Source organism: Lycium barbarum, chromosome 6, assembly GCF_019175385.1.
Source record: "Lycium barbarum isolate Lr01 chromosome 6, ASM1917538v2, whole genome shotgun sequence".
Lineage (NCBI taxonomy): Eukaryota > Viridiplantae > Streptophyta > Magnoliopsida > Solanales > Solanaceae > Lycium > Lycium barbarum.
In genome coordinates this window covers 121,695,083-121,707,776 of record NC_083342.1, presented here as the reverse complement: position 1 = coordinate 121,707,776, position 12,694 = coordinate 121,695,083, and the positions used below count along the sequence as shown (strand labels likewise).

The 12,694-nt window shown below is 35.8% G+C and overlaps 1 protein-coding gene across 1 annotated transcript; it reads left to right on the top strand.

The window, feature by feature from the left end:
* The first annotated feature begins 5,720 nt into the window (after window positions 1–5,720).
* LOC132598424 (probable protein disulfide-isomerase A6) lies at window positions 5,721–11,724 on the top strand. Its single transcript, XM_060311286.1, has 11 exons — window positions 5,721–5,956; window positions 6,679–6,763; window positions 7,746–7,843; window positions 7,950–8,005; window positions 9,108–9,225; window positions 9,376–9,403; window positions 9,492–9,583; window positions 10,407–10,563; window positions 10,648–10,772; window positions 10,968–11,067; window positions 11,395–11,724. Exons 1-11 carry the CDS (start codon window positions 5,802–5,804, stop codon window positions 11,458–11,460), a joined length of 1,080 nt encoding a protein of 359 aa, XP_060167269.1. The 5' UTR covers window positions 5,721–5,801; the 3' UTR covers window positions 11,461–11,724.
* Window positions 11,725–12,694: the final 970 nt, after the last annotated feature.

The following is a 12,694-nucleotide window of genomic DNA, read 5'->3' as shown; positions in this document are numbered from 1 at the left end:
TTGATTTATGAATGGAAATTTGGAAGGAAGTCTTAGATTGATTTAAGTGTAAATTGTATATAATTTCTTAATTACGGAGTTGTTGGCATTATTGTTGATATTTGGGTGTTGTTTGGAGGATTGGTGGAAGTAAAAGGTATAAAAGAAATGTTGTCCGATTTTCATTAGCTCAAGTATTAGTTTAGTTGACCTTATGAGAGTCTCAATGGCTTGACCTTAGTATGAATCCCCTTTAATGTAGATTTGCAAACTCGAGAAGATAGGCGTTGATTAGTAAGGAGAAGACGAGGTATGTAAGGCTATCCCTTTCTTTCTTTTGGCATGATCCTTGTGAACCGAACGTACACGTAACGTTAATCCATAATAGTTATACTCTTAGAGTTAGGAATGATCCATTTGATTCATGATCCATAGTGTTATCTTCATAAAATATTGCTTAGATCCAGTTTGGTCTTTAGAGTCACTTGTACTCCTATCATGTTTTATGCATTGCATTGCACTTATATATATATATATATATACATAATATACACGCATATAGCACATATATATATATATGTATGTGTGTGTGTGTTTGGGGTATGGAGAAGGCGACGACGTTATATACGCACTACCGCCTGATTAGCTGGTCATATGATGATACGATGATAATAATGATGATGATGATGATGCTGGCCGATACGATATGATGGAATGCCCACATAGGCTTGACAAGAGTTATATACGCATATATATATATATATATATATATATATATATATATATATATATATATATATATATATATATATATATATATATATAACCTCATGCATGCATGCACAGTATCTATGCATATTATCAGTCCTCAGAAGCAGTTCAGATATATAGAAATTACATACGTGATTTACTCTCAGGGATAGTTCAGACATACGGGTTGATTTCACTCACATTATAGTTTTCTTACGTCTTTCTGATGTTATTCTTATGCCTTACATACTCAGTACTTTGTCCGCACTGACGTCCTTTTGTTTGTGGACACTGCGTTCATGTCTGCAGGTAAACAGGGAGATGACACAGATTCTTAGGCTACCCCTTCAGCGTTGGTCCAAGAGCACTCCATTGTTCTGGAGTTGCAGCTCAGAGTGGTATAATTCTTTCGTGTATATATGGGCATGGCGGGGTCCTGTCCCGTCCTTACTACGTTATGTATTCTATGTAGAGGCTCGTAGACAGATGTCTATAGCTAGATGTTTTAGGACCTCATCGGTCTATGTTTTTGATATATCTTTGTCAGTCATGTCAACTTATACATATGGGCACAGTTTGATGATGTACATTCACGTGTATATATATATATATATATATATATATATATATATATATATATATCTTTTGAGTGTGTGCCCCTTCCAGATATGATATTTATGAGTTAGCTTTACGGCCCACTCAGATATGACTATGAGATGTACGTGTTGAGGTACTCGGTAGGCTAGCTCTAGATGCCCGTCATGGCCATCTAGTTGGGTCGTGACATTCTCACTTGTTTTAATGACATAAGCCCATTCGGTTAAGAGAAGAGACTTGAGTTGAGCCACTAAGTGAAGTACCAAGGGGAGGACGATTATCACTCTTCATATAATCTTGTGATGTACGAAAGTAGCGCACAATATAATAAACCATTACACCCTTAGCGACTTGATTTATTTTGTCATAAAAGAAAATTGATTTTGTTGTGTACATTGATCAGTACACCTCTGATGCTGGTAAAGTCGGGACAAGACGACCATTAATTGATTGGTGCATGAATGAAGCCATAACAGAGCATGTACGTGACGATTAAACACGACTTTGTCACTGCTTGTGATAGAAAGGTACTTGCATCGAGAACGTCGCAGCAATAGGTGGACAAGAGTCACAACCCGATCAAAAGACCCTGATTTTTCGACCAAGACAATCAAAGATAGCCAGTGGAGGTGCAACTTATGTTCGTGGTTGTATGCCCGACCATGCCGAGGTGAAGGAAGGACGCTTTCAGAAGTGAGGGAACACATTCATAAACACGACTTTGTCAACTGCTTGTGATAGGAAGGTACTTGCATCGAGAACGATTTCATACTCCAAAAAAGAACGATTTTATATTCCAAAACTAACTAACGATTTTTCTCTCATAGTCACTCCCTCCATCACATTTTAATGCCATAAAAATAATAAATATAAAGTATTAGTTATTAAGTTATCCATATTTAATAAAAGTATGTTGATTATTTTCTCTTAAAATATCATGATCTTTTAAATATTAGGAATATACTTGATAATAATTTTCAATATTAATCTTGAATTCTTACCCTTTGTTTGGATGGTTGTTTCTCGTGGTTCATTAATGTACAGTATGGTATGGTACAGTATGGTGTTGTATTGTATTGTACTGTATTAATGAACACAATATTTGGATAGACGGTATCGTTTATTGTGGTTTAATAACATTTATATTGTTTGGTTTTACTGTATGGTACTGTATAATAACTTGTAAGTTTACTAAAACACCCTTAACTCTTAATTAGAAACTAGTTTATATATATTAATAAAACTGAGGTAAAGAATAAATAGAAACTTTAAAAAATAAGTAGGTATTGGGTGGGGGTGGGTGGTTGTGGAATGAGGTTGGGGGTAGTGGGTGGTAGGGTGGGGCTGAGTTGTTATGGGGGTGCAACTTATGTTTGTGGTTTTATGCCCGACCATGCCGAGGTGAAGGAAGGACGCTTTCAGAAGTGAGGAAACACATTCATAAACACGACTTTGTCAACTGCTTGTGATAGGAAGGTACTTGCATCGAGAACGATTTCATACTCCAAAAAAGAACGATTTCATATTCCAAAACTAACTAACGATTTTTCTCTCATAATCACTCCCTCCATCACATTTTAATGCCATAAAAATAATAAATATAAAGTAGTAGTTATTAAGTTATCCATATTCAATAAAAGTATGTTGATTATTTTCTCTCAAAATATCATGATTTTTTAAATATTAGGAATATACTTGATAATAATTTTCAATATTAATCTTGAATTCTTACCCTCTGTTTGGATGGTTGTTTCCCGTGGTTCATTAATGTACAATATGGTATGGTACAGTATGGTGTTGTATTGTATTGTACTGTATTAATGAACACAATATTTGGATAGACTGTATCGTTTATTGTGGTTTAATAGCATTTATATTGTTTGGTTTTACTGTATGGTACTGTATAATAACTTGTAAGTTTACTAAAACACCTTTAACTCTTAATTAGAAACTAGTTTATATATATTAATAAAACTAAGGTAAAGAATAAATAGGAACTTTAAAAAATAAGTAGGTATTGGGTGGGGGTGGGTGGTGTGAGGTGGGTGGTTGTGGAATGAGGTCGGGGGTAGTGGGTGGTAGGGTGGGGCTGAGTTGTTATGGGGGTGGGTGGTGTGAGATGGGTGGTTGTGGGATGAGGGTGGACTTAGTGGGTGGGAGGGTGGGGGTGAGTTGTTGTGGGGTAGGGTCGGGCGATGGTGAGGGGTAGTGGTTGGGGTGGTGGAGGTAAGTGGTAAGGCAGGGGTAGGGTGAAGGGTAAGTGGCAGGGGTAGGAAGATGGGGCAGGGGGTGAGTGGTAGGGTTGGGGATGGGGGTGGGGTGGATGGTGGAGGGTGGGTATAATGGAGAAATGAAATACGTAACCACGAAAAAACCACCAGATCCATGGTTATAAAAATTGAGACTTTTCATGGTTATATAACTATCCGATGAACCACGTGTTTACAACACCATACCGCATAATTTTAAGAACAATAGAAATAAACATGATTTCATAGAAAACCATACATTAATGAACCACGAGAAATCACCATCCAAACAGGGGGTTAGGGGTCGTTTAGCTCATGATATAAGCTGGAATATCTCAGCACTAATTTTGGTAGTGCTGGGATATCCCAGCTTATACCATGTACCAAATGACCCCTTTAAAGTATTATTTTGAGCTAACGTGATTACTATTAACTTGACGAGTGAGTAGTTGGTGCTTTGTAGGGCTGTTCAAAACCGAACCGTCATCGATAACCCAACTGTAAAATTGTCTTATTGGCTTATTGGTAGTGGGCTATCAGATTAGCGGTTGGGGAATGAATTAAAATTTTGTAGTTAACGGCTTATCGGTGCGGGGGCGGATTACACAATTTTCTTATTGGGCAAACCGTTAACCCGTTAAGAATTTATCATATTTATATTTTTACCCCTAAACATATAAATATGTATTGTAAACCTAAAACACTAAAATCTAAAGCTAAAGCACTAAAGTGAAAAGTCTGAACCATCAGTAATTATCTTCGGTAAACTCTTCCATTAACTATAAATTATTATTATTATTATTATTATTATTATTATTATTATTTTGTGTTGGACGTTACTATTGCAATAATTGTGGTTCAGAGAAAGGTGGTGAAGTGATCACCATCGGAAGGGTTGAGATTAAACTTGTGAATTCTTAACTGTTAAGTCTTGCCCTGTGGCTATGGGGGCTTAATTGACTTCCTAGTTGTTAAATTATGAATAAAACATTTGTCTTTCAAGGCAAAAAAAAAAAAAGATAGCAGTTACATAATTTAACCGATACACCGCCCGATAACCGTCCGATAATTGCTAACCTGATACCGAACCAACCGATATCTTATCGGTTGGCTAGCGAATTAGTACTTTTAAAAGCCGATAACCGTTAAGCCAAACCGTTAAACTTAGTTATCCGCCCAATCCGCCCGTTAAGCAGCCCTACTGCTTTGCAATGTTATTATAACACGTGTTGGAGTACTATAATACAGACGTTTGGCAGTTTGGCATATTAAACCAAGGCCATCATCAACGTGTCGTCGCCTTATTTGTTAGAACATGTCATAGATGAAGCAGAGTCATTCGTCAAAACTCAAAATGTAATCTCCTTGTTTTCTTGTTTCTATTCAGATTTTAATTGTCACTTGTCAATTCTCACACTCCTATTTTCCGCTTTGCTTCGTGAGCTCAATTTCATAATTGATAAAATTAAATCTCTAAAAATGAGTATTTAAACGTTGTTACCCGTGTCCCACTCAATTATCATATTTTAAAGAGATCGATTTATACAAATAATATTTGTACGAGGTCTTTTTTTTTTTTTTTTAACAAAGAAATTAACTAACACATAAGATTTGCCTTAGTTATTACTATTTGGCAACATTTTTACATCATACTTCTACATCTTTACATTTCAACCCAAAAAAAAAAAAAGCATCTTTACATCATAATGTTTATGATTTTCTCAACAAAAGAAAAAAAATGATAGCTAAAATTTGCTTGTAGATTACGAAATACAGGAAAAGCTCATTTTAAGCGAAGCAAAGGCAAAAGATATATACAACCTGTTTGGATGGCCTTATGCCTATAAGCTGTTTACAGTTTATAAGTTAAAAAAAATAAGTTGGGGTAGTCTAACTTATTTTTTAGCTTATAAGCTGCTTTAGCTAAGCTAAGTCAAATGGGTCTAATTATTTTTTTGAGCTTATTTTAAGCACAAAATAACTTTAATCTGGCCAGCCAAACACTCAAAAAAATTGAAAACAGCTCATAAGGGATGCTTATAAGCCAATCGGCTCATATACAGTAGGAGTATATACTATTGAAAATAGAAAAACACGTACCAAAACGTTTTCTATATATATAAATACTAAAAGGAGCCATTAGTCACTCTATTGTTTCTTCCCCTGCTTTTGAAAAAAAAAAAACTCACGAAGTAAGAAGAAAAGAAGTTGCAAGCTAGTAAAAAAATGGCGAGATCACGGATCTGTAGCGCATTAGCAATTTTAGCTCTGTTTTTCTTCTCTTCAGTTTTGGCAGATGACGTCGTCGTTTTGACCGAAGAAAACTTCGAGAAGGAAATCGGTCAAGATCGCGCTGCTCTCGTTGAGTTCTACGCTCCTTGGTTCGTAACACTCTCTCTGATTTTTCACTTTAATCAATTATGCAGATATATTATCTTCTTTTCATTTAGAATTTGCAATTATTTTGTGATGCAGTGTGTTGTGAATGCTTAATCTGTTGAGAAAGTGTTGATTGCGTGTTTCAGTAATTAGATCTGAGATAGCTTGATCTGGATTTATTTTGAAATAGCTAAACTTTAGTTATTGCTTTCTAATATAATCAATATTTGATTAATCTGATAGTTTCATAGAGCTGTTTAATTTCCTTTGATATTATGCGTTAATATTCTCGTTTCCTGAGGCTTTTAGATGTTCGAGTTATTGATGATTGGATATAAGGATGTGTTATTTGCTACTGGAACTAAAAATACTAGTATTGCAAAATACTGAGCCTAAACTAATATCTTTTGAGTGTATATAAGATTGATTTTTTTGTTTTCAACACAGAGTGTACTTTTTATTGAAAAAGAAAAGAAACAAAAGTGTGTATAAATTCAATACATGGTACAGTTTTGAACGAAGAAGTTCTACTAGAATTAGAGAGCAATATAATAGATTGTTCTGAGTATAGTATCTTATGTGTGCAAATCTTGCTTTTGTATATGGAGTTTTTTTTTTTAAGTGACTGAGATGTGTGAGTGATAAAAACGTAAGGATGTTGTGAGATTGAATATTTCTAGGATGTGACGTGGACTAATTGGGTTCATATATGGGCCATGGGCAGGTGTGGACACTGTAAAAAGCTTGCTCCCGAGTATGAAAAGCTCGGTGCAAGTTTCAAGAAGGCGAAATCTGTTGTGATCGCAAAGGTTAGTTCTTTTAAATATGATATGTCCTCTTAGCTTTTCATTGTGCTAGAATTATATGTAATGGAGTTCTTTTGGCGGCTGAGGCTGTAAAAGTATTTCCTCTGGTTGTGTTGTTTGCCTCAATGTATCTCTATTTCCTTAAAGAACTTGATAAATCCCTCCTATGTTTCCCGCTCCTGCATTTTGTTTTGCGGAGAACTTTGAGCAACTTAACGAAGTAGATAATTGTGATTTGTGCCTGATCCCAGTTGATTATTGGATTTTATCTGATGGGAATGTAGTGAAGCAAAAAGAAAATGTCCCATACCTGTTTCACCAAAAAGAAAGGCTATGCTGATTGGTTTCACATGGTGATGTAGTTTAGGAAAGTTCTTTCGGATAGTGATTATTTGGTGAAGGAAACACTTTATTTGACAAATTTAAACTTGAATGTTGTTATTCAGATTTAGTTGGACAGAACATTGGGCTCATTTATTTATTTACCTGTATTAGCATAGGGAATTTTGATTTGTAAGTCAATATTCTGAAGAGTTTGTTTCACCTAATTTAATGGTGCTTTTCTTCTCTTTTATTATAAGTTGGTTTACTGATAAAATAATATGCTGCATGACATAATCTGATGGTTCAATGTAGCTACTGTAAGTCTGTAACTAGGCAACAATAGTGTAAATCATCCATCATTTTATTTTATTGTTTGCAACATACCATTGGTTAGACGTTGAGCTGAGAATCCCCGGTGACTATTGGGTTCCTTCTATAATATATCTTCAGCCTATTTGCCAGAATTTTCATTTATCTGAAAAGCCAATCATGATGAAAACGACATTTTGACCAAATCATAACATACAGTTTTTGTCATTTCCTTTTTTGTTTAGCTTGGACAAATACTTAGTTGCTTTTCAGTTAATTTTTCTTCCTTTTCTATTTTCGTTTTTGTAAGTTTTATGTAAGACTGATCGTTCTTAGAAACAATTCTCTGTAGGTTGATTGTGATGAACATAAGAGTGTTTGCAGCAAATATGGGGTCCAAGGGTACCCCACTATCCAATGGTTTCCAAAGGGATCACTGGAGCCAAAAAAGTATGTTCATTTATTCTTGTGTTCTTGCCTAATCAATTTTTGATGATTCTGGTTGCGTTGTTCTTTGTGATTTTTTTCCTCCTCCTTACAATTTTCGTTATTGCAGATACGAAGGTGCTCGATCTGCTGAAGCCCTTGCCGAGTTTGTGAACAGTGAAGGAGGTATTAAACTCGCCTTTGCAACTTGAGTTTATACCAGTAATTAGAGGATTGTGTATGCAAGTATGTGGCCACTTTTATTGTATTTAGTGTCTCTCAGTGTTTTTTTCCCCTCCCTATTTAGACTCAAATTCAGGATAAGATATTCCACTACTTATGTTGACATTCTGTCATGGATCTATCTGAGTTTTATTTTTCCAATTCTCTTTTATTTCCTTGATTTCTGTGCTGCTAAGGACCCTTATTTATGAATGGCAGGGCAAGTTAAAGAAATAAATTGACACCTTTATAGTTGTAGTCTTAATCTCGCCCCGTCTCTCTGAATGTAGTGAAGCTCCTTTCTTCCAGGTCAACTTTCCTTATAGCCATATCCGATTATTTACTTTTAGAGTATATACTATTGATCCAAGAGCATTGGTTACTTGGGAAATTCATATTTTGTAACGAAAATCTGTCCATCACCTCCCTCAATTCAGAAAAGGAGAGGGGAAGTGGGGTTTACTGGTGAGTTTGCGAATCGTTCTCAGAATGTGACAGACACTTTGCAGTGTGCTCCAGATGGTCAATGTCAATTAACCTAGAAGATGGTCTAAGGGATTCATGTAATTTGTTTGAGACTCTTTTCTGAATTGTTTGTGTTTCCTTTATTTAATTAATTAATGGGTTTTAATGTGCAACTTTGAAATAAACTACGGTTTCTTTTGTTAGAGCATGAAACAAGAATAGGTTTTCAAGTCTAGTGTTATACTTCAGAACTATGTCTTACTGCTTGTAACTTAAGTTTCGTTGGTGATACGTACACAATGGAGCTCTGAGTTATTATAGAAGGGAAGCATGCATGGTACTATATTTACTTAAAATGTCAATTTTTTCTATGATGAACTTCCGGGGAAATTTTTTTATGCTCATTTTACAATCCTAGAGGATTGCTTTATTTTTAATGGATTTTACTTGATGATGAGGAGGAATGATAGTAGGCATGAAGTATTTTGATGATAAGGTTATGTTTTAATTTTGAGAAAAAATGTTTAAGGCAAATGTTTCCAGACCTTCAGATGGATTATATCAAATATGCAATTCTGACACTTTTGTTATCATATTTTAGGGACTAATGTGAAGATTGCCTCAATCCCATCAAGCGTTGTGGTGCTATCTTCAGATAACTTTGATGAAATTGTGCTGGACGAGACCAAGGATGTATTGGTTGAATTTTATGCACCATGGTAAAATTTTATGATTATCTGCCTGAGAATTAAGTAAACCTTTAATAGACTAGAGGTGCTAGGAGTTCCATATAGCTGGCTCTGAGATCAGTATGCCAAGGATCATCTTTTTTCCATCGGCGTCTCTGATTTATGCTTTACTTTGTGTAGGTGTGGTCATTGCAAAAGCCTTGCTCCTGTAAGTGCATTACTGTCTTATGTTGAAACTTCTTAGGGCTAAGTTAGTATGTGAACAAATCTGAATTCCAGTCTGTTTATGAATGCAGATTTATGAAAAGGTAGCTGCAGCTTTCAGACAAGAGGAAGATGTTGTTATTGCAAATCTTGACGCCGATAATCACAAGGATCTTGCAGAGAAGTAAGCTCTACTTGCTAACTACTGTCACAGGAGTGCTATATGCGCACCTTAAATTTTCACCAGCTCCAGCTTATTGAAATGTCAAACTTTGTGTGTATGAACTTAAAGAATAACTTCATCGATCTACCATCCAATGCGAATTCTTCAAAATACTCCAACTACCTGGTCCCTCATTATATTTTCATTAGTACAACAATTTGTGTCTAATATTAGAATATAATCATAGCTAACCTACTTCCAGTTCAAAAAACTCATAGCCAACCTACTTATCCCAAAAGGAGTATATTGAAGATGCAACAGTTTGGATTTATTTTTGGGTGTGATTTAGATGATAGACAAAATATATCAGGAAATATGAGTTGGTAGTTACCCTGGCAGCATCTGGCCAGGGAAAGAAAATATGGCGCCCAATAGCATACACCAAGCATTTCTCAAGCCATATTAAGTCTTGTAGTAGAAGTTAACTTCCAAAAGCTAATAACTAAGGAATAGAAAGAGAGACAGAGGTGACGAGACAAATCATTGCATATTTTCAAAGTCATTGTGTTTTTCTTTTTTTCCTTAGAAACGGCAGTTTGGTCCATTCCTCGTTTGTGAGTTTCGAAAGTATGTTAGCTGTGGAAGTAGTTTGTCCCCAATTTTACGTTCCCTCAGTACCAGGAAATATGTTTCTCTTTCGAATGTACCCTTTTCTGTTAATGTTTTGGTGCCTCTATCCAGCTAAACAAAGTCTTCCTTTCCGTTTGTTCTTGATCTCTCCTGAACACGGGCACGTCCTTGCATGCACATGAACACCAGAGTAATGTAAAATTGTGCTATCCAGGTATGGTGTAAGTGGCTATCCTACGCTGAAATTCTTCCCAAAGGGGAACAAAGCTGGTGAAGATTATGAAGGTGGCCGAGACTTAGATGACTTTGTCAACTTTATCAATGAGAAGTGTGGCACCAGCCGTGATTCAAAAGGACAATTTACTTCAAAGGTTAGTAACAGCTGAATAAAGAGGTGAATTACAACATTATTTTGTCCTTGCCTTTTGACTTTCCTTTGTACCCTGTGGAAATAGGCGGGTATTGTTGAATCCCTGGATACATTGGTAAAGGAGTTTGTGAGTGCCACAAACGAGGAGAAAAAAACTGTATTTAGCAAGATAGAAGAGGAAGCTGGAAAGCTGAAGGGTTCTGCTGCAAGGTAGGATTATATTGAAATGTATATTTGTCATGGGTTTATCTTATATTTTGGAAGTGTTGCATGGCTCTTGTTATATTGTTATGTTACTTGAGTAGCAAACAGGAAGAACTGAGTTCTGCACCTGGGGCTAGTTGCCTTTGGAAAACATTTTTGTTTGTGCCTTATTCTCATTTCCTTTGTAAATCATCTTTCTAGATATGGCAAGATTTACCTAAAGGCTGCCAAGAGTTCAATGGAAAAAGGAGCTGATTATGCCAACAATGAGATTCAGCGGTTAGAGCGCATGCTTGCCAAGGTATAACTGAACTTCCCTCTTCTGCATGTTCTTTATCCATGATAAATATGTGTAGCAGCTAGCTCTATCCTCCCAAATGTGACCACATAATGTCAACTTCTCAAACATCCCCTCTCTGCTCTATCTCCGTTTTCCTGTGTTCCACACAATTTGATCACTTGGCATGAGTCGGGTGTTGCTCCTATCTCCTGTCAATAATCCACCTGATGTAAAGCTTAGAACTGTTTTATTTGATAAATTTCCTGTACTTACCTACTTGCATGGAGGAAATTTTGAAGTTCCTGCTTTTAGCTGTTAACAGAACTTTGGTGTGTTTTACCTCTACAGTCAATCAGCCCAGCTAAGGCTGATGAGTTCACCCTCAAGAAGAACATCTTGGCGACATTTGCATGAAGTCCTTGCTAGTGTTGCAGCTTGTGATACCTCCTGGCTAGGTATCACCTGAGTTTTGCCTAAGGTCGAGAATTTTGCATTATCTGGTTAATCTTCTGTTGAACTCTCTTGTACTGGGAAGTATTGGACACCACAGATCTATCTAGGCATTTTGTTTAGAGCAGCAGCTATATCGACTTTTAGACATTTTGTCAGTAATGATTATCAGCTTGTTTTGACAAATAATTAGTAAAGTAGTATCATCACGACACGTTTATCTTCTAACTTCTGCTTTACTGATTAGTCACTCCACTGTCTGCATTATTGTTATTGGATCTAGAGGGGCTTAAATGAAGTGACATGGCCAGTGAGAATACATACGGTCGATCCAAACTTAGCTTGTGATTGAGGCATAGTAGTTGTAATAACCATTACAGGGTTATAACCTTTTCTTGTTTCTGCACTATGATATGCAGAAAACTCAGATTATCATTATGATTCTAGTCTGGGGAGGGTTCTGATAAAAAGCATATACAATATGCAGTAAAGATGTTTATATCTAAGCTAAATACGAGAATCACAACGGAGTGCCAGGTATAATTCACTACACATGAGCTAAACATTCCTCGATTTAAATTACACTTACCTCACTGAACGTGGATAACTGAAAACTAAAGTGGAATAAGGCCCGAAAGTTTTAAGCTGAGACTGGTTCCAATACCTCAACTTTATCCAGTGACAAAAACTATTAATTAGCAGTTTCGTGTAATTTTTCAGAGAAGTATTTTCTTGAATAATAATATCAGGAAACAGTAATTTGCGAATTTATATAAATACTTTATCAAGGCATTTGGAATAATTATTGACCAAGTCAAAGTCTGGCTATGGTATAAACGTTAAAGAGCACATGATTAACTTCATTAAATTAAACTTTGAATGGTAAAAGATTTAGAATAAAAACTAGAAACACTCTTTAACAACTGCACACACCCAATTTTTAAACGCACCATAGATCCAAGTGGAGCTAGCAGACAGACAACCTCCACCAAGATCAGAATGAAGAATGTGATTTCTTGGATCCTTTGGTGTGTCGACTGAGAACTGTTCTGGGTGATGCTGCTACTTGAACGGAAAAATATTATTCACACACTATGTTTACAATAACTCAATGAGTATATACATGTTTTAGTATACACAATATTATCACTTAACCGTAATAAACTGATATTTTCATTTAATTTACTAGTTAATCATA